The following is a 22504-nucleotide window of genomic DNA, read 5'->3' on the forward strand; positions in this document are numbered from 1 at the left end:
TTAAGAATATATTTATTTAGTCTGGTTACATAATAAAAATAAACTTTAGTTTACACTTATTTGTATTGTTAATTTGAATTAATAATAAATGGCATTGAAGAATTAAAATACTCATCTATTTTCATAAACTTTATTGTGTCTAAGAAAGAAATTTTTAATTGTTATAAAAATTAAATTAATCATATACTAGAAATAAAATAAAGTGAGATATTTTATAGTAGTTGTGTTTGGCTTACTAATTAATAATACATATATATAAGAAGAAAATTAATATAGTAGTATAATGAAGGTGTGTTACAAATATAATACTTTTATAGTTTTAGAAAGTTTAAATTTATAATAAGTACAATCTATTTTGATAATATTTTAGTACAAATTTCGTAATATTATTAAAAGAAGCTTTAGAGAAGATATTATAAATATAAAAGAAAAGCTTCGCAAAAAAATTTAATAGTTAATATAATTAATGGATGATATATTCTAACTCTTAAGCAAAGATATTGTATATTTTTACAATTTTTAAGTAAATTGGTGTAATACTCTGATTAGTTATTAATAAGAGTTAAATCTTTTATTGAAATGAATGACATAAACAACCTTATTAGGTTTTTTTTTTCTCATAAGATTAGGTTTGGTACAAAGATAATTTTTGATTAATAATATTTCGTGTTGCTTCTTATAAAAAAAGTATAAACAAAAGAAAAATAGTGAAATAAATTATACTATTTATTAATAAACATATTAGGTTATTGTCAGAAAAATGAGGTATTATCTAATAACTCCTATTATAATGAGTATGGGTTTCTTCATACTATTAAATAGCATAGATAAAAAGAATGATTCATAAAATGTAGTTAAACTATTTAGCGTAAAGCCATTTTTATTTAATTTTGCAAAAGGAATAATTCAACATATTTTTCATAATAATTTCAAAATTTTAATGAATTCAAAAGCACAAATTAAAAATTGATTTCTATAAAATAATCAATCAATATTTTATTTAAATATTAATGGCGTTTTAAAAAAATAATATACAGGAAAGATAGATGGAAAAGTAATAATAATTGTAATAGAATTCAGAGTTAGAAGAAAGTTACAGTAAAAATAGAATGCTTGATAACATTAATTAGCCAAATACATACAAAGATGTTTTCTAAGGTGATTGGAACAATTTAATAAACTTCGTAATAAATACATTCATTATTATTAGCATTTTTGTGATCAAAATAATTTTAAATAACAATAAAAATATAATTTTATTTTAAATGAAGACTGGAGAGTAATTTGATTATTTTGGTGATGATCATGGAATAATTCTTCTTGGGATGTCTTACTAATCAAGTATAAATGAGTATGATGAAGTAGATTTCTTGCTGCTTGATCCTCAATATGACGATGAAAAAAAAGTTTATATTTAAATTACTGATATTAATAAATGCCTAATATCATAAACAAGGTAAAATCAAATAAAAATAAAGAAATTTAAACATAAATTTAATATTTATAAATAGCTGGTCATGTCCTAACTAGCCTATGTCTGTAAAAACTTATTATAAGAATATAAAAAAATCGTCATCCACACTTTATGTAGATTTCACTATGAGTATAATAGCATTAAATGCAACCGAACCCTTATCTTAAAGCAACTCATAATTTAATATTTAAATGATTAATACCCAACAGTCAAGTGCTTAAGTGGGATTATATGCTACTCTAAAAGTTCAAGATGGTGATTATACCATACAATTCTTATTATATAATCTATTTATATCTGCTTTTGGTTTGTAATAGCTCTACTCTGTTATGGCCCTTACAAATTATATTTAGTTAACAAACGAAATTATTTCTACTAAACTATCCATGCTAACTCTAGGTTTCATTACGATATACGATTCTTACGTTTCGCTTGCCCACTTGTATATGGCTTTACAATACACAGTAAATAATCATACTTTTGCTAATTAAAAATAATCAATTTCTAAAAAAGCAATGAATTTTAGCGAAAAAAATTTCAAAAATTGAATTAAAAGTGAATATTTAAATATTTTTTAATTATTTAGAGCTACTTCTATTATTTTATATTACCAACACTGATATATTTCGTAATGACTACTATTGTTGATATGAAGCTCCTGATATTAGTCTGGAAGAATCGCTGTTACGTCAATTTCACCACTCCTTCTGAAATAAGAAAAGGATTTGCTCTTTTTTATGCTAAATTTTGTAATTAAATTTAATATAAAAAAAACTTTAATAAAGACTTTTTATAATTTAAAATCAAGATATTTCATTGATCATCTTCTTTACTTTAACTTACTTCTTCTACCTATTTAATGAATATCTCTTGCTATGGCCTTTATTTATAGTTCCTCAAATAGTACACAACTTTATGAAAGGAAATACTCCTCTCTTTTCAAAAAATTACATGTTTGGCATGATACTCTCACGCGCTATTATTCCAGTATTAAAAAATAATTAAAATTAATTTATTTATTTAATTATTCACTAATAAAAGTTTTATTTCAGAGCATGCAAATATAACATAAGAAACTTAGCTCCTTGTCTTTATTTCAGTATAACATGGCCTCTCTTATTTGTCTTCTTTGTAAGATTAATTTCATATCATATATTATTAGTTAATCTTAAATTATTTAATTAGATCTTAGTCTTATTTTTATAATACAAAATCGGACCTCGTTTCTTCGTTCCAAGGAGATTTAAAGGAGGTTTTGACTACTATAAAAGCTACTACTCTAATGAGCCTGTTATGGTAAAAGATTAAATATTTAAAATATCCATTCCTAATTTATCATATTTTATTTTTGCTATATTTTTTATGTTATTTTTTATTATTTTAGGATGAAGACTGCCCTATTTGTATGTCTAAATTGAAAGATGATGTTGATGAAGAACCAGTTAACAGCTCTAATGATCAATATGTTTCCTAATTACGCGGAGCAGGATCATCCGAAAGTGATGGATCAGAAACAAACAATGCAATAAATAATGAGAAATTAGTAAAAAAAATAAAGATAGTTCAAACACCATGCAACCATAAATATCATATCAGTTGCTTTAAATCATGGATCAATATAAAACTTGAATGCCCTTCATGCAGAAATCCTTTGAAACCACTAATTGATTGATTGATTGATAAATTTTGTTGGATTAAAAGCCAATTGTTTAACAAATAAATAAATTAATTTCTTAACAAAATTAAAATCAACAAAAAACTTAATTCATGAAAAATTAAGCTTAATTAAAATGAAAGAGTTTTGAGTAAAATAAAAACTTAAATTTGAAATGTCACAAAAGATTAGTTATATGAATACAGTTTAACAATTTGCAGTTTATATAGAATACTTTGTATCAATTAATAAAATCAGTATTAAATTCAACCTTTTTAAACCCTTCATTTGTAGCTTTCAATTTTATGTTAAGCAATCCATTCATCTTTTTAATCTTAAAATTCATATGTTAATTTAGATGTAAGGAAAATTAATGACCCTGGAGAGCTCATACTAAATAGCTATCCATTTTATAATACCTCCTAGTCATAAATAAAGTGACTCTTTTCTTTATGGTGAGAAAAAAAATTTAATTTAATTTGATCTATGTTAAATGAATCTTCAGCTTAAAAATAGTATGGATGACCTTCAAAGCTTTTATATAATTAATTTCCATTTTCTTTTCTATACCAAATTTCTAATTATTTAATAGCACTCAAATGGCTTCCATCAAAACTTTCACAGTCAGCAAACAAATCAAAGCTGCAAAACCCAGTTTTCTAAAATCTCAATATAATATCCCTTAATTTCATATTAAAAAACAAAAATATGTATTTAAAAAAATTTAATGCAAAATGTAAAAAAGCTTTTTTTTAAATAAAAATTTAATGAGTAAGATTAAATATTTCTTTTAGCGAAATTATATTAATTTGACACAAGTAGCTTTACATTTTAAAAAATAAATTCAAATATTTACCTTTAAACTGTAAATTTATCGGGCTAGAAATTAAGTTTTTTAAGAATCAAATCAAAGATAGGTTCACATAAACCATTAATTTTAAGTGCCTTCGAATCATAGCTTGTTTTTTGTAGATTTATTATTACTATAGGAATTCCTCTTTACTAAGAAATCCAAACTAACCTAGCTGCAGATTAAACTGTCAAGCTCGTTCCTACCACTATGCACAAATCTGCACTTTCAATTTATTCTTATGCCTTTTAATATTAATAAAAAAATTAAATTAAATAAAGGAGGTATAGTCTTTTTTCTACTTTATAAGTAGAGTTTATTAATTAATTAAATAAAAGTATATTTAAATCCCTAATTCTCATATTAATTTTACTGATTATTTTATATTTTGTAATACTGATTCTCCAAAAAATACCAAAGTGTCGTGCAATTATCCATCACATCCATTTTTTTAGCAAATTCTTCCAGTGTTATGTGGATCTCCCCATTTCAAATGTTTTAAACGAGTATAAAAATCTCTATAATGGACATAATTACACTTTTCACATCTCTCTGAAATAATATTCCCATGCAGCTCATGAATATCTTTCCTTGGAATACCACTTTAATGATGCAAGTTATCAACATTTTAAGTAATTACTGATTTTATCAAATTCTCTTTATATAGTTTTGAAATTGCCATATGAGTTGGAGAAGGGAATGCATTTATTGCTAATATTATTTATGGCTTACCTTTTTCTTCCAAAAATTTTTTTTTGTTTTCCTCTAATTCCCACTTACCAGGTCCTGTTTTTAAAATAGTATTTGCACCACTTCTATAATCAGGTATACCTGAAGCTGTACTAACTCCAGCTCCAGTTAATATCACAGCATTCTTACTTTTTTAAAGTAATTCTATAAGCTGATTTACTTTGGTATCTATTTATTCTGGTGAATCTTAATGCTCTTAAGTATCTTTAAGTCTAGGATTAAACAAGAACTTATCTTTCTAATGGTATACAGAGTTTTTAGAAAAGTATTTGCTATATTCGCTTTCCTAAATAGTAGAGAACGCTTTTTTAATGAATTTATTAATTTTCATTATTAAGTCTATTTTTCACTTATGAACTATTTTGAGAGAATAAATAATTCTTTTTGTTTAATGTTATCAAATAATTTCTGGATATAGTTAGAAGTTAATTATATCCTAAATTACCAATTACATTCAATTAGGTAAAACAAACAACCTATTAACAATAATCTCATTATCATATTTTCCAAAAAACTATTGAATAACTAAGTGTATTGTCAAAAGCAAAATAACTTTAAAATAATATTTAAAAAGATTTTATTCAAACTCAAAATTAACAAAAATAAAATATATTTTTTGATAACTATTAAAAAAGTTATTTATTTTATAAAATAGCTAGTCAATAAGTATATTTTTAATAATTATCAAATGATTAAAATCAATTTTGAATAAAAAGCAAGTTTTCAATTATTTATATCATTATTTTACAATCTTCAAATATTTTTATACTTGGAAAATGTTAAAATTTGATAAATTAGAATTTTTATTTTATTTTTCTTCTTTTTAATTTGAGAATTAAAATATCCATTATGTATTTTACTCTTTAAAATAATTTGATTATAATAAGCAATAAAATTTGTAAATTAAACTATTTTTGTTTCATTAAGTGTATATCATCTTAAAAAATTTTAAATATAAATCATAAAAATTAAAATAAAATGATAGTGAATTAAAAAATAAATATCTAAAAATTAAAATCAATCAATTAAATATAAATTTAAAATATTTAATTTAAAAATACTTAACTCATAAAATAAACAATCAAATTTGTAAGTGAAGCAAATTAATTTCAATAAAATAAAAATAAATCTAAAAATAAAACAGAATTCAGAAATTTTAAATATTTTAATAATGCAAATTGATAATAAATTACATTATAAATAATTCTTAAAATAAACAATAAAAATAATAGGAATCAATCAATAAATTAGATATGATAAAATTAATCTTAATAAATATCTTTTCAATATTAATGAAAGATTAAAAAGATGGCTTTATTAATATTTTGATTTTGATAAAAGCTTTATTAAAGTCTAATAAAAGTTTAAAATTTAAATAAAAACCATAAAAAATTGAATTGAAAAAAAATCTTAATTTAAAAAATATTTTCACATATTTTCAATAACTAATTGGTTGATATGTAGTGAATGAAGCTAATTGAGCTTTAAAATTACAATAAAAATATAGTATGCAAGTACTGCACTCTACAAATTGCTTAGTGAGTAGTTATCAATTAGATCAAATATTTTTCTTATCAACTCTAAGATGCTTTTTAGCTTTAGTTTACTTGTAAAGTATCTTAAAAGAGGAATCGTTGCTCTCATTCTTGAACTCAATAAAGGCATTGTTATTGTTATCAAAACCTTCAGACTCTTATTAATTGTTGTCATTTTAATTTGAGTTATTATTATTTTGATCATTTTCATTATTTTAACCATTTTTAGTTTCTTCTTGATTGTTCCAATTATTTTCTTGTTAGCTATTATCATTTTCATTGTTATTATTGCTGTTATTGCTTTCTTGATTAGAATCATTTTATTCTTGATTTTTGTTGTTGGTATCATTTTCTTAGTTATTGCTATTATTAACCTCTTAGTTGTTGTTGCTATTTTCATTGTTGCTATTGTCATTTTTTTCTTAGTTACTGTTATCATTTTGATTGGTATTATTTTCCTAGTTATTGCTACCAGATTCATTATTCCAATTAGAAGATTCTTCATTTTAGCTGCTTTCATTTGAACCATTTTAGCTTTAATCTTAATTCTAGTTATTCTAACTTTATTCTTGATTAGATTATTAGCCTTCAGCATTATTTTGTTGTCCTTATTCTTAACCAGATGTCAAATCCTCTTATTAGCTTGAAGAATTTTAACTTTATTATTCATTATTGCTAGTCTTATCATTACTTTCTGATGTATTTTAACTATTTTGTTAGTTTTAAGCTGACTAATTTTCCTAGTCACTTTCTTTATTGTTAAAACCTTCTTCTTAGCTCTGATTTTCTTAATTTTCAAATCCTTACTGATTATTGTTATTATTTGCATTTTGATTTTACTCATTATTTTATCCGTTTTGATTATTTTACTAATTGTCTTAGTTGCTTTGATTTTCTTATTAGGTATTATTAGCAGATTATTAGTTATTGGTTTATTGTTAATTGTCATTTTGTTGTTACTAATTATATTCGTCAACTGCTTAATTAACATATCCACCTAAGCTATTATCAGCTGTATTTTGTTAATTTTACTGCTATTAGTTTTGTTAATTTCCTTATTAACCATTGTTTTATGCCTAATTCTATTATCCCTAGTTATTTTTTTAATTAGCCTCAGCTTCAGTTTAGCTATCAGGTATTTTTTGATCAAGCTCTCCATTATGAGGCTAGTTCTTCCAGTTAATTGCATCGTCTTCGTGGTCAACTTTAGTTCCTTTTTATGAATTAAGACACAAAGATTAATCTTCGTTAAGTTCAAAGCCATCATAACAATTTCCACAAGTAATTTCATTTAAATAATATTGACAATGGCTTATTTAACCCTTAACACAATCAGTCTTTTAAGCTGATAAGAAAAACTCTTCATTACAAACTAAACAATAGTTTGGATTTTGATCATAAATGTAGCAATTTGGTATTAATTCTTCTGCTTTTGTTTATGCAAATATTAAATTTTTGTATCTTTGTTGATGGAAACTCTTGTTTTTCAAATATCCTGAACCAATTTAACTTGAACTCATCTACCTTCTACTGGTAATAGAAGTACAGTTTGCAAAACAAATAATTCCCAACAGAAAGATCCCTAAAGAGAATTATATTTTCATTTTACAGATTATCTATTCGTTAAAATATGCTCTTATGGCAAGCTCTATTAATATTATAAGATTCTCTCTTTTTTTGATTGATAATCTCTCTTCTTGTTATTAATTTATAAACAAATCGTTTTTTTTAATGATAATATTTTTGCTTGCAAGCAAAATTCAAAAGAAAGTAAAACCCTTAAAAACGGTTCTCTACATCTAAAACAATTAATTAATTAGTTTAAGCTTTTTAGATATTAAAATTGAATATATATTAAAGTCTTATTCTATAAAGTTTGATATTTTTTTCTCTATAAATTAATATTTTTTTATCATTAACTTTATTTAAAAAAATTATTTTTTCAAAAAATTAAATTTAAATAGAAATTACTTTAATTTTTTTTGTAATATTAAATGATTTTGTTATTATTCAATAATAAAAATCTTTGGTAGAATAATAATGATAATTTTGATAGAATCTTAATTATATATTTGATAGAATATTAATTATTTATTTGATAGAATCTATATTATAATTTTAATAGAATCTTAATTATAATTTTGATAGAGTCTTCAAATAATAAATTTTTATTTATAAGAGTTGTCAAATTATGAATTTTTTAAAACATTTTATTCAGAACACTAAAAATTTGTCTATAATTAAATTAAAATCTAGTAATACTCACTAATAATTAATCAAAAGTATTTATAAAAATCTAAGTTTTTTTCATTATATATTTATTAATACTATATTTTGTATTACAAATTTGTATGTCAATCAAATATCATATATTATAAAATTATTATTATTTTAAAAATATATTATTGGGCTTTTTAAACTTTTTAAATTAGATAAATTTATTTTGAATTAGCAAAAGAAAAAATAAACAAATTTATTTAAATCATAATTTTTACCCTGAATTAATAAATTCAGATTTATTAATCTAAAGATATTGAAATTTAGATAATGAGCATAAGGATATAAATCTCAAGTAAACAAATTAATTTAGTCATCTGAAATGTAATCATGCCTTCTAGAAATTATCTAAAAGTGTCTACATTGTTAGTAATCTTAAAATTTTCTGACTATTCTAATAAATAAATCAGTCCATTTTAATTTATACACTTATTATCAATTGTAAGTTGTAAATAAACTATTATTTATTTTAGGTAATATTTAAATGGATGGCACTTCTATGTTCCATACTTTTAATCTCTATATATTTTAATTTTATCAAAAGATGTTTAATTTTCTATTTTATTAAAAAATAAAAATTGGATCATTATCTCAGTAATATATATTAAATTTATATGATATTACTTTTAAAATTGATTTTTTTTAAATATATAAATACTAACCCTTAGTAAACTAAATAAAAACAACTTTTAAAAATTAAAAGATCTTATATTTTTATTTATTTAAACATTTTAAAAAATTAAAAAGATAGTAAAAGAAATAATTGGCATATTACTTTTTTGACAATTAATTTAATATGAAGAATTTATTAAAATTCTTAGAATTTTAAATTACACTGTTATTAACAGAATCTGATTATCTCTGGTTTACAAATATATAAGTAAATTTATTTTTGATTTGTTTAGATTTGATATCAGAGAAATATTATTTATTTTATGCGAATAATGTCAATTTGAATATTTAAAAATTGAAAGTAGGTAAATTATGAGAATATTATAGGCTTACCATCGTTAAAAAGGGTCATTAGTTATAATTACCAGAAATAATAATATTCTATTTAATTAATTAAGATTTATTGGTAAATTTAATCTAAAAATATGCAATGTTTACCTGAATCCAAAATTTTCTGCTATAGAATGAAATTCCACAGACATTGATATAGCTGATCTAAAAAAATTTTTTAAATATAAAAAATAGATTTTTAGATTCCTGAATCAATAAATGAAAATTGTAAAAATAATAGAAAAAACAATGAATAATTTTTTATTTGGGATTTTCAGCTTAAATACTTTTTTTAGTTTATTACTTATTTTTAAAGTGCAAATAATCTTTTTTATGGTTGAATTTAATTTCTCTTTTATCTAATTGATATTTAGTGAAAGAATATTTTTTTGCAGCTTTTTTTGTGTAAATTGTAGCTGAACAATTTTAATTACATTTTTGATTTTTTTGCAATCTAAATTTTGAAAATCAATTAAGAAAGGATTTAATTGCGCAGATTTGTAATCACAAGCAATTTCCAAAATTTGTTAAATATCAAATCAGCTTTAAAAGGTTGATTAATATAAATCAGATTCTTCTGTGTAATCAATCTTTTCTAATTGATTTCATTAGCATTTTTCAACGAAGGAAAAAATATAAGCAATAAAATAGTAAGTTTAAATTAACTCTGTTAATAGAATTATGCTGATGCAAAATATTTTGTTAAAACTAATAAACCAGCCAAGTTCATCTAACTTAAAAAACAGTATTTTATTAGATTTAATAAACTTTTTTTAAATACTTATTGATTACGCATTTAACGTTTTGCAGTAATCAAAACATTAAGGAATGGAGTAAATAGTAATTTTAATTTTTTTTTTTTTTTCGGGGATATTTTAAACAATTTTAAGGTACATTGAAAAGGATAAAATAATATAAGATAGCACATCCATAAATATATACTTTGCCTTTCTATTACTCTCAATTAGCTTTTTATTATTAGATAATTTAAAAATAGCTAAATATATTTAGTTAAAGGAGTAGAAATGTATAATATATTTTTAAAATTAATAATTATAATTTTCATATCTAATTGTTCCACTAACTAACTAACTAACTATTTAAATTAGCAAAATCTAATCTAATTTAATAATCTTTGGTAAAGTTGCTGAAATTTTTGTGAAAACTCATAAAAGAAAAAAAAAAAAAATGAAAAATTAATTGGCTGAATTTTGTATTTTTTTTTAGAATTCCTCTTTTATATAATAAAGTAAGAATCTGATTTATTGATTTAATTAACTAATACTTTCTTTTGCTTGCTTCTTGAACATTAAAATTTGTTAGATTTTAGGATTATTAAATCTGTTGATGAGTATGGGATAATTACTTAAGTAAGCTTAGGAGAATCATAAATTTATTAATTTATCTTGTTTTATCGTAAACATATTTACATATTTACAAAATATTATCAGCTATTAATTCAACTTACTACTGCTTAATTAATATTTCAATTTCAATTGAAGGAAAGCATTTCAAGTCTAAAACACATTTGTTGCGTATTTTAAATCTTAGTGTTAAATTTTATTTTTGAATTCTATTTTAGAATCTTTTCTTTTTTATTATTAAGACAGACAAACTATTTTAAATAATAGTGAAATCAATCAAAATATTTAGAAATCTCTTTATTAACAAATATTATTGAATTTAAACTAAGATATAGCAAATAGAACGTTTATAGCCATAATTATTTGTGAAAAAAGCAATATATTTATTTTATAAATTTGTTTTCTCAACACACAATAAGGAATTGAATTTTATTTTTTATTAACTTTGTTTTGAAATCTAAATTTTATTGCTCTATTTTTATTATGAAATATGATAAAGCTAATCAAGAAATATTAAAATATTTATGAGATTATATTTTTTAAACATGGATGATTTAGATTTAATATCTTTTTAAAAGTATTGTAATCAATTTTAAAAAGTAAATTTACATTCATAAGTAAATGCTGATTCTTGTAATGTTTCAATCTCTTGATAATTTATGATTTTGTATTAAACTCAAACGGGTATGTAAAAAGTAAATAAATCAATTTCACAATTTTTTTGATTAGGATTATTGTGATTTTAATTGATAATTCAAAAATGGGAAAAAGGTAATCCTAAATTTTATTATTTATTATTAAATTAATAAAAAGAAAATAATAAATTTGATTAAGTTAATTACAAAAATTTAAAGAAAAGTGCTGATTCCCGCTATCAAAACATATTAAATTCCAAACAACCATTTAATAAACAAAATTTTTCTTTTCATCAATTAAAAAAATATAAAAAATGAGTACAGTAACTAAGACTAACGATTCTGACATTATTGCTCATCCTCAGTCTCCGATTTTGAAAGAATATAATCTAAAGTTGTCTCATAGGAGTGTTAGTTGTTCTAACACAGTTTAAATATTACCTGAAGATGCAAATTGGAATTCAGCTTGCTTTAGTAATTCCAGCTAGAGCAGTCATTCTATTTTAAATAATCAACTTTCTTGTGAAAACTTTCGTAATGTTGAGTATGATATCTGCCCTATATTGCCCAGCTAAAATGGAAATAATTAATAGTCTGATATAACTTTTAAATTGCAGCTTAGCAATCTGTTTATGTACGTTAACGAATAAACCTTTGAAAACTCTTTACACATTTCCAAAGCTAGTAGTCACCATTCATCTTTTTTGATTGATGAATAACCAAAATTTAAATTGGAAGAAGAGGAAAATGAAAAAACAATAAGAGAAACAAATAATGATTTATTTTTATCATAGCCAGGACTAAAATGCACTTAAGTGAGAAAGTACTAAAAAAATGATATTATTTAAATAAGTTTTGTTCAAGATGCATAACTATAAGCAAACAAATAGATTTTTGAGCTTTAAATGTAAGAAAGCTTCGCATAACCACAAAAAGATTAACAAATGAATCATTATTAGAAATTATCAGATAGTATGAATAAAATCAACTAACCATCTGAAAATCAGTTTGAATCGTCACACTTACTATAGAGTAGTTCTAAGAATTACATATAAACCAAAAATTTTGATGATTAATAAAGTAGTAACCAATTCACTAAAAGATTCGGAATTAAATTTGAAAATTTATTCCCACATTAAGAAATTTCTAGTTTAAAGCAAAAAAATTTCAGCAACCCCTAAATTAATTTAAAAAACATTAGTGAAATAGAAAGCTGGGTTAAGCTTAGAATTGTAAATCAAGTAGATTTATAGAATTATAATAAGAAGTAAATCCGTAGGGGAGGTTCTAATTACTACATATTTACTTTTGATTAGAAATTGCAAAGGTATTTCCTTGCCAGACAAGTCTTAGATTAATAATTTGTGGATTTAATTCATTCAAATTTTGATGAAATTACCTATTCATATTTACATTCAGAATCAATCACATCAGGGATATCTCCAAAAATTAAACAATACATGCAAATTGCTGTTGACAAAATTTTAGATATGAGCCAAAAAAAGTGTACTGGTTAAACATATGAGATTCTCTAGTCACAATTTAATGAACAAGTATAGACTTTCTAATTAAATGAATTTTTACCAGTTTCTTAAAATGAGCGCTCAATCTTCATGAATGAAAACATGCATTTTTTTAATCCTTTATTCATGGCCAATATTTATTGTGAAAAATCTAACGAAATAATTAAAAAACAAATAATTCCCTATCATATAGTACTTGAATAATCATATTTTATATCAACTGAACCTAAGCAGAATGGTGACCATAAAAAAACAAATAAATCGTCTTCTATAATAAAACTATATTCTAATTCAATCAAAAAAAATGTCTCTTATCGCTAATATATTAACCACTAATACCTTGAGTAATCTATAGCATTTTAAGAAAAATTTTACCAAATCAAAACCATATGGAAGCGTAGAGGTAAGAACTAAAAAAGAAAGAGTAAATATCATTCAGATGAAGAGTTTTCAAGTTTTGACACAAATTGAAATAAATAATTTAACAACAACTTATTTTCCACAATGATACAACTTTTATCCTCATAATTATACATTAAGAACCTGAAAAATTAATCAATCGAAAATTATATATCAAATATAGCCAAAATTTTCATAAAATTCTATTTTAATTCAATAAATTAACTAGCAAGAATAAATAAAAAAAAACAAACAAACTAATAAACCCACCAGCAAACAAGCAAATAAATAAATAAATAAAAAAGGAAAAATAGTAAAATAAGATTGAAAATATTTAAAAAGTGTCTTACTTTTTAAAAAATTTAGGTTTAATTCTAATTAAATATAAATATATAAATTCTCCTCTACTTAATCTCTTCTACTTACCATTATAAAACAAAAACAAGTAAATAAATGAGAATTAATAATCAAATTTATGTACTCTTTGTTTCCTTAATCTATCTCTTAAATTATAATAAATATAAAAAAATGACTACTCTATAAAAATTATAACTAAATATAATTATTGTATTCTATTACATACCTTAGTTTTACTAAATCGAATTTTTGTTTCAAAAGGTTTCAAAATTTTACTTTTTTAAATTTTCTTCTATACCTATCTTTGGTCTTTTTTTGAATCCCCTACTCCTATAGTGCATTTAACTCCTTTTACAATAACATGGTAATTTTTTAATCTCATATAATAATTCATGCCCTTTTCTATTTCATATTTTAGTTTTATAAATGAAATAAGTGTTGAACTTAATATTTATTTCCCTTTATCTTTATCTTTAACAATAACTCTAATCAAAATAGGTTGATTGATTGATTGATTGATTGATTGACTGACTGATAAATAAATTAATTTATCATCTTTGATTTGTTTTTGATTTAGTGTATTAATAATTTTTTTACTTACATGAAGGATAATATATTCTGACAATAATGAATATATATACTGTTTTATATATAATTTATACACTAATCATAATTTAGATATCTTTTAGATGCTGTGTAAATTAAATTAATAAATAAAATAATCAAACATGAGAAATTGATCATATCATTTAAACAAAATAGAAATTCTTTAAATCTAATGATTTCAATAAATCCTATTCAAATTACTCATCAAAAAATTAATTTTATTATTTATTCCTTTATATATATTTTAAAATAACTACTAAATATCTAGTGATTTTACTTAAGAAAAGTGTAATAAAATTCTTTTATAATTTTTTTTTGAAATTTATTTCAATTTAAGCTTACATTTTTAGAATTGTTAATAGTTTTTATATTATTTTATAATTCTAATTTACATTGATAATTGTCATAATTATTCAGAATTCACCGAAATTTACACAGACCGCTATTTTAATATGCTTTTAAATATAAATAATTCCATTCTAATTATCATTTAAATATCGTAACATCTAATCGAATTCATTAGCAATTATTCAAAATTAATAACCAAACAAAAAAAATAATAACTAATTTTCTCATTATTTTTGGGTGGTTTTAAAATGGATATAAACTAATATTCTTGTTTTTATGATTTTTGTTTTAAATTATTACAAAAATTTTAAGTTTTTTCATTATTTTTATAAACACCAATCAGGTAATTAAGCATTTTGTCTATTTTTCTTATTAAAGATATTTTTAAAGCATTTTTTTTTTTCATTTATGCATGCAAATTTTAGTGATTAAATTGTACTCATATATGTTTAAAAGAATTAAAATCATAAACTAAATTTATAAAAATTCAATAAAGCATATTATTTTTTCTATTCTAGATCAATAATTGCTTTTATTTATATTGTTAGAAATATTTTCTTTTGGAATTATTATCATTTAGTTTTTTCTTCACTGTGGCGAGGGAAATAAAAATTCAATTGAAATCACCACATTTATTTTTTTAAGAAACTTTATCATTCAAAAACTATTTTTAGAATATTGATTTGTATGCTTTCTACTAACTAATAATCAGAAATTCAGAATTAATCAATAATATAATTATAAAAAATATCAAAATAAAATTTCTATTCGAAACTATAGATTGAAAATTAAATACATACTTTAATTCCTTGTTAAGAAAACCAACCCGTATCCCAAAATACACTTAAAATCTTAAACAAATTCAAATAAATTTTTATAGATACACCCATAATAAGAATTTTAGATTCAAAAAATTTTATGTTACATTTTGTATAAATTCATCTTAAAAAGAATTTAATTATAAAACATTTCTTAAGTAGTTGGTAGCATAATAAAAAATTAAATTACTAATTTTTAAATGACTTAAATTTACTAAAAGGCAATAATAAATAATAAATAAAAATTTAAAAGTTAGAGAATAGGTATTGAATTACAAATGTGAAATAAAAGTAAAAAGAATGTTTAAGCAATTTAAACATTAGTGTTAATTACAATATTATAGTTAGATAAATATACTGAAATTCAATTTTGTTGCATAAGCAATTTATAATTATCCTTAACCATTCTAAGTATCAATAGTTATAAAGCTAATATTAATTGTCTCCTTTATTAAAATAATTGAATATACTTTTCTATTAGCAAATCTTTTAAATATATTAAATTGCTTGCTTTCTCCATTTAAAATTAATATTTTTTTATTTTATCAAAAATTTAATAGTAAAATATTTTTCGATTTTTGAAAATTTATCAATCTGAACTTTTTGGCAATCATTCAAAATTTATTCTTATATGTTTAGTTAATTTAAAAATTATTGAATCTATTGCTTCCTATTTTATGATAAAGTATAGTCTTAATTTAACAAATCTTGATCGAAGATAACAAAACTTTAAGTAGGTTAAAAACAAAATTTATCATCCATTTTCCAAGCATTAATTTCTTATTCAAATTTTACTAGCATTTAAACTTTTTTTTTGTTAAGAGAAAAGCCTATATTATTTAGGTTTTCTTATAAACTTTTCAATTAAACCTCTATTTATTCTATAAGCGTATATTTATCAGTGTCTTCATTTAATTGTATTTATATAAAAAAATCGTCTAAATAATTTGAAAACTTCAAATTATGAAATTATTTGTCTTATTATTAGCTAAAGGTCTATTTCACTATGTATTATATTATATTACTTATGTATGGTAGAATAAAATTATGATAAACCTCTCCTATAAGTATACCTTTTCTTAGAGTTAACTCCTCTTCTTTCTTAGTAACTGGATCTACATAGTATATTTTTCTTTGTCTAAGATAATTAGCTAATTCAGGAAGATTAATCACTTTTTCTACTAGGTCATAATCAACATTTAAACAAAAATCTTTTAAGTCAAGATAGATATAAAAACTTCTTAAAAGTGGTTTTTTAAGTTCTTACTTAACTTTGTTTAAAATAGTAGAATTAAATTTCATTTAAATTTCATTTTTGTAAAAAATAGTCTCCAAAAATTCACACGACTAAGACTTAACAGCCAATCTGTGCTTATTCTTTTTCAGTCTCATTTCTACCGTACATTTTTAATTGAATTTTTCTTTGGTTAATTGAGGAGTTTTTTAATTTTTACTAAAAAATAATTTGAGCGATTCAAGGCTATTAATATATGTTTAATCTATTTGTAAATTATTAATACTGTCATCTAAGTATTATTGAACTCTCTGCACAGTCCAAACATCCTCTTTCTCTAAGTTAAAGCATTCATTAAAGATGGTATTTTCAGATATGATATTAAAATCTAATAGCTCAGTCCATTGCTCAAACTTCTCAACTTCTTCTTCTGTTATTTCTTCTGATTTCTACTACAAAATTAGCTCTTCCATTTTTGTTACATTTACTGGTGAGTAACAGACATTTGTGAGACTACTATGGAAGATATAATAATTGGCTAAATATTAAGAATAAGCTTTAATAGAATCATCCTGTTTATTCAATGTTCTGAGAGAATTTGACAGCACCATATAGTTATGCTTTTAAATGAATTTTAGAACATCCTTTTTGCCATATTAGTAAAAAAACCTAATAAATCCTTCATCAATTTTTTAAAATTTGAGGAACTGGAATATCAGAATAGCAGCAATCTCATCTTTTAATTAGAAATATTTGCATATATTGTAAAGATCATTGAGACTAACAATTTTGGCGTAAGATCCATTTTCTTCAATTTAAATATCCTCACAGTAATTGGTCTCATCATTATTTTCTAAATTATCTTCATAAATATTAGGAATTTAGAAGTAGTATTTGCCATTTATTTTTATCAAATTCCTCTTATTTGAATTTTTTTTTGTGGAAAGAATGAGATCAACATTGTAATTGTTATAATTTTTATAACTCATTTTCTTTATCTTTATTTCTTATTAATAGTTTTTTAATTGATTAATTAATTAATTATAACACTGATTTTATTTGTTTTTAGATCAAATTTAACACAATTTTTTATTTTCTCAAAATATAGTAAAAATATTTTTTATTCGTATTTCAATTTTTTTATGATAAGGTTATTTAAAGAAATAAAAGTATTTTATCTAGAAAAAATATGATCTATTTACTTAATTAAGAAGAACCTTTCTAGTCTAAAAATAAAAGTATTTTAAAACTCAAATATCTTAGTCAAGATATTTATCTAATTAATTAACATATTAAAGCGTCTTAAAGTAAATTATCGAAATTTGTCTAGATGATATTGAAATTCGTTTAAGATAATATTTCAACTTTAAAAAATATATTAAAAATAGTTATTAAGCAAATATTCAGGTATTTCAATTTGATCAAAATAAAAAAAAAAGAGCTATAAAATATTTTGAATGTGAATTTAAAAACTAAATATATCTAAAATTTACTAAATGTTTTTGCCATAAAACTGAATAATTAATTGTAATTTAAAAGTTAAAAAAATGTAAGCTAATTTAATTAAAGCATCTATCAATAAGAACAAAATTTTCATTTATTCCCAAATAAAAGATTCAAATAAAAATATAGATTGGAATAAATATTAAAAAAGATGAGTAAAAATAAAATAAAATTTTGATTTATTTTTCCAATATTAATACTCTAAATCTTAATCAAACAAAAGTATTTCCTTATAAAATCTTAATCAAAGAATTAAATTAAATTATCTATCAATTTAAATAGATTTTAATTTATTTTTTACCTATTTAAAACAAAAAAAGAGTAAAATAATCGCAATAAAAATAAGTTAAAACATTTAATGGAGAGAAATTAAATATTTTCCATGATGCCTCAATCAAAAACAAGAGAGAATATGGATGTATAAGACATTTTGTCCTTGTCAAGTAAATTTTTATAGTAGCTTGCATCCATAATAAAAATTTAGATTTAAAAAGTTTTATGTTACATTCTGCATGCACAATTTTATCTTAAAAAAGAATTGATTATAAAACATTTATTGAGTAATAAGAAGCATAATAAAAAGTAAAATTATTAATTTTAATATGACTTAAACTTACCAAAATGCAATAATAGATAATAAATAAAATTTTTAAATTAAGAACAAAAGCATTGAATAAAAATGTGTAATAAAAGTAAAAATGGCGTTAATTACAAAATTGTATTAAGATATTTACAAAGAAATTCAATTTTATAATTTTGTTGCATAAGCAATTTATAATTATCCTTAACCATTCTAAGTGTCAATAGTTATAGGGCTTACTTTTATTAAAATAATTGAATATACTTTTTTATTAGCAAACTTTTTCAATGTATTCAATCGCTTTCTTTCTCCATTAAGAATTAATATTTTTTTATTTTAACAAAAATTTAATAGTAAAATATTTTTCGATTTTTGAAAGTTTATCAATCTGATCTTTTTTATAATCACTCAAATTGTTACCAAGTGTGCTTAGTTAATTTAAAAATTATTGAATTTATTGCTACCTATTTTATTATACAATATTGCTTTATTTTAACTAATTTTGATTGTTGATAATAAAATTTTAAAAAGGTAAAAAAAAAAAATTTATGATTCATGACAGCACCATATGATTATGTTTTTAAATGAATTTTAGAACATCCTTTTTATCAGATTACTCAAAAAATAAAATAAGTATTTCATCAATTTTTTAAAATTTGAGGAACTGGAATATCAGAACAGCTGCAACTTCATCCTTTAATTAGAAGTATTTGCAAATATTGTAAAGATCATTGAGACTAACAATTTTAGCGTAAGACCCATTTTCTTCAATTTAAATATCCTCGCAATAATTGGCTTCATCATTATTTTCTAAATTATCTTCATAAATATTACGAATTTGGAAGTAGTATTTGCCATTTATTTTTATCAAATTCCTCTTATTTGTATTTTTTTCTGTGGAAAGAATGAGATCAACATTGTAATCGCTATAATTTATCTAATTCATTTTATATATATTTCTTATTAATAATTTTTTAATTGATTAATTAATTAATTATAACAATGATTTTATTTGTTTATACATTTAATTTAATAAATTTTTTATTTTCTCACAATATTATAAAAATATCTTTTATTAAAATTTCAATTTTTAATGATAAGATATTTCAAAGAGATAAAAGTATTTATAATATGTAGAGAAAGTATGATCTATTACTTAATTAAGAACCTAACTAGTATAAAAATAAAAGTATTTTAAAACTTAAAGATCTTAGTCAGCATATTTTAGCTATTTATCTAATTCATTAACATTTTAAAGTGTATTAAAGTAAATTATCAAAATTTGTCTAATATTAATTAATTTAACAATATTCTAATTATACCATATCAATATATTTACTTAATGTTTTTAATATTATCAAAATATTTTATTAATATTATATTAAAACAATAGGAAAAAATAAAACTTTTTATTATATAGCTAATCCTGTAATTAAAATATCACGAACTGAGTAGGTACAGATCGTGATATTTCATTTAATTTTTATGATTTAAAGCTAATTTTACACTTTCTATTTTTTAATTTTTTTTATCAACCTATTTTTATTAAATTTTGAAAATTTTTTTTGAAAATTGAAAACCCTTTGTCAAATTTTGACCATTTAAACAATATTAAAATTTAATAAATAAATGTCTAAAAATCATGCATATTTTCTTTATATATAATAAAAAGTTTTATTTTTTCCTATTGTTTTAATATAATATTAAAAAAATATTTTGATAATATTAAGAACAGGTGTCACGATATTCCTCAATTTAAAAATAAAATTTAATAATTAAATCAATAATAAATTTATAATTTTAATCATCATCAATTACAATTTGTTATATTTAATTAAAATATTCTTTATATTTTAAATAATTATCCTATAAATATGTTTAATCTTTTTTAACTTAATCAAGTTATTGTTTTAATATCTTATTACTTGTTTCTAATTATTTTATATCAAATTTTAATTAATTTATATTATTTTACAAATCACAATAACTAAAATAATATTTTTTTCCAGAATCTTATTAGCTGATAAATTTTTTTTTAATTTCATATTCATAATTATCATCACAACTATTAAACACATATTCTTCATAATTAAAGTAATAATCATTTGAAATATCACAAATCATGATATCATTAATGGTTGGTGATATTTCAAATGCAGGAACAGCTTATAAGAAACTTTACTTGAAATTTTTATTTTTATATCAAGATCATAAAATTACAATAAAATTTGCTTTTCCTTTTCATAGAATCCAATTAAATTGAATTAATAATAATATTAAATAACAAATAATATTAAAAGATTGTGTGATATTTATGAGATTCTTAATAATAATATTATTATTAACTTCAATTTGCTCTTGCACTGAGCAATGGAGTTGTAATGAAACTTATGCAATTGAATAATTCAAACTGAAAAATTCCACTGGCCTATTTTTAAATTACTCATCTAACCCCTATTAAAATTAGGATCCTGCTTACATTTAAGATGTAAAAAAAAATCTTTTATAGAATAACACATATTGTGGTTTACGTTATACTGACTCTACTAAGACAAATTATGAGCTAAAAACATTTGAGTCTTTAGTCAGTTTGCTTGAAAATTAATTTAATGTTACCCACAAAGGTAAATAATATATTTAATAAAATATAATAGTCATTTTTTTATTATAGGTAAATGTGGCGTTTGTTCAACTACGTAGGATCTTGTAGTCTATCTTGAAAAAGATTTAACTTAGCCTGTTAGATGGTGTGGTCTTAGATACTTTTACTCTAAAAAGTAGAACATATAATGCCTTTTGGATTTAGGATTCACATACCCTTGCGCTCAAATTTGGTATTACAATACCATCAACACTAGAAAATAGTGTGGAGGGATTTGCTTTTTATCTTATATATTTAACTAGCCCTTTGTAGTTGATGGACATCTTAATAAATGCCTATAATGTGACGAAGACAAATCAGGCCCTATTTTTAAGTATGAAAGTGGCAGAACTAGAAGAGATTCTGGAATAGATTCTGAAATAGAGCGCCCTAGCGATACAATTTATAATATGGATCACTGTTATTATTGAAAATAAAATAAATATTATTATATAAATATTAAAATTGTCTTTTTACAAAAATAAAAAAAACATATTTAATTCTTACATAATATGTTCAATTATATACATAAATAAATAAATAAACAAAAGATTTTATAAGTTTAAACCTCATTAAAATATGTTGATAAATTAGTATTTAAATTTATAAATTTTTTAAAAACATAAAATATTTTAATATAACAACAACATAAACTTGTTTTTCCATTTTTTAAACACAAAAAAAAGAAGTATTGATGAAAAATATATTTTGTTTCTCTTTGTTTCTATCTTTATCAAATTACTGATAATATTATAATTTTTAGGTTACTTTTTGTTATTTTTATCACTTAGAAAAATTAGAGTTTAATTACACCTAAAAATTACAATTAAATGATTGATTATTAATTTGACATAAATTAATTAATAAAAACCAATTAAGCATATTAAAATTAATTCACATTAATTTAAACAAAGTGAATCTATTTTATTCAAAAAATTTATTTTTTAAACTAAT

General features: G+C 21.2%; 7 protein-coding genes across 7 annotated transcripts; 4 read left to right on the forward strand and 3 right to left on the reverse strand. All coding sequences in view use genetic code 6, as the record gives it.

Moving 5' to 3' along the window:
- The first annotated feature begins 678 nt into the window (after positions 1-678).
- On the forward strand, positions 679-3437 carry TTHERM_00242570 (zinc finger protein, putative). The gene is made up of 9 exons (XM_001024980.3): positions 679-868; positions 1038-1184; positions 1272-1456; positions 1512-1938; positions 2061-2223; positions 2283-2461; positions 2516-2605; positions 2660-2770; positions 2859-3437. The coding sequence occupies exons 1-9, from the start codon at positions 761-763 to the stop codon at positions 3144-3146; spliced, it is 1698 nt and encodes a 565-aa protein (XP_001024980.3). The 5' UTR covers positions 679-760; the 3' UTR covers positions 3147-3437.
- On the reverse strand, positions 3413-5059 carry TTHERM_00242580 (SIR2 family transcriptional regulator; the record flags this gene model as incomplete). Its single annotated transcript, XM_001024981.2, has 3 exons — positions 3413-3809; positions 3985-4223; positions 4352-5059. The coding sequence occupies 3 exons, from the start codon at positions 5057-5059 to the stop codon at positions 3413-3415; spliced, it is 1344 nt and encodes a 447-aa protein (XP_001024981.2).
- Positions 5060-6286: 1227 nt separating this feature from the next.
- Positions 6287-8008, reverse strand: TTHERM_00242590 (hypothetical protein; the record flags this gene model as incomplete). The annotated part of the gene is made up of 1 exon (XM_001024982.4): positions 6287-8008. Exon 1 carries the CDS (start codon positions 7865-7867, stop codon positions 6287-6289), a length of 1581 nt encoding a protein of 526 aa, XP_001024982.3. The 5' UTR covers positions 7868-8008.
- Positions 8009-11855: 3847 nt separating this feature from the next.
- TTHERM_00242610 (hypothetical protein) lies at positions 11856-13535 on the forward strand (the record flags this gene model as incomplete). Its single annotated transcript, XM_001024984.1, has 1 exon — positions 11856-13535. The coding sequence occupies one exon, from the start codon at positions 11856-11858 to the stop codon at positions 13533-13535; it is 1680 nt and encodes a 559-aa protein (XP_001024984.1).
- Positions 13536-16269: 2734 nt separating this feature from the next.
- Positions 16270-17007, forward strand: TTHERM_000242629 (transmembrane protein, putative; the record flags this gene model as incomplete). The annotated part of the gene is made up of 1 exon (XM_012800242.1): positions 16270-17007. The coding sequence occupies one exon, from the start codon at positions 16270-16272 to the stop codon at positions 17005-17007; it is 738 nt and encodes a 245-aa protein (XP_012655696.1).
- A 2455-nt stretch (positions 17008-19462) lies between these two features.
- On the reverse strand, positions 19463-19855 carry TTHERM_00242630 (hypothetical protein; the record flags this gene model as incomplete). The annotated part of the gene is made up of 1 exon (XM_001024986.1): positions 19463-19855. One exon carries the CDS (start codon positions 19853-19855, stop codon positions 19463-19465), a length of 393 nt encoding a protein of 130 aa, XP_001024986.1.
- A 1368-nt stretch (positions 19856-21223) lies between these two features.
- Positions 21224-21981, forward strand: TTHERM_00242640 (hypothetical protein; the record flags this gene model as incomplete). Its single annotated transcript, XM_001024987.3, has 2 exons — positions 21224-21533; positions 21581-21981. The coding sequence occupies 2 exons, from the start codon at positions 21224-21226 to the stop codon at positions 21979-21981; spliced, it is 711 nt and encodes a 236-aa protein (XP_001024987.3).
- Positions 21982-22504: the final 523 nt, after the last annotated feature.

Source organism: Tetrahymena thermophila (genome assembly GCF_000189635.1).
Source record: "Tetrahymena thermophila SB210 genomic scaffold scf_8254373, whole genome shotgun sequence".
In the NCBI taxonomy this organism is placed as follows: domain Eukaryota; phylum Ciliophora; class Oligohymenophorea; order Hymenostomatida; family Tetrahymenidae; genus Tetrahymena; species Tetrahymena thermophila.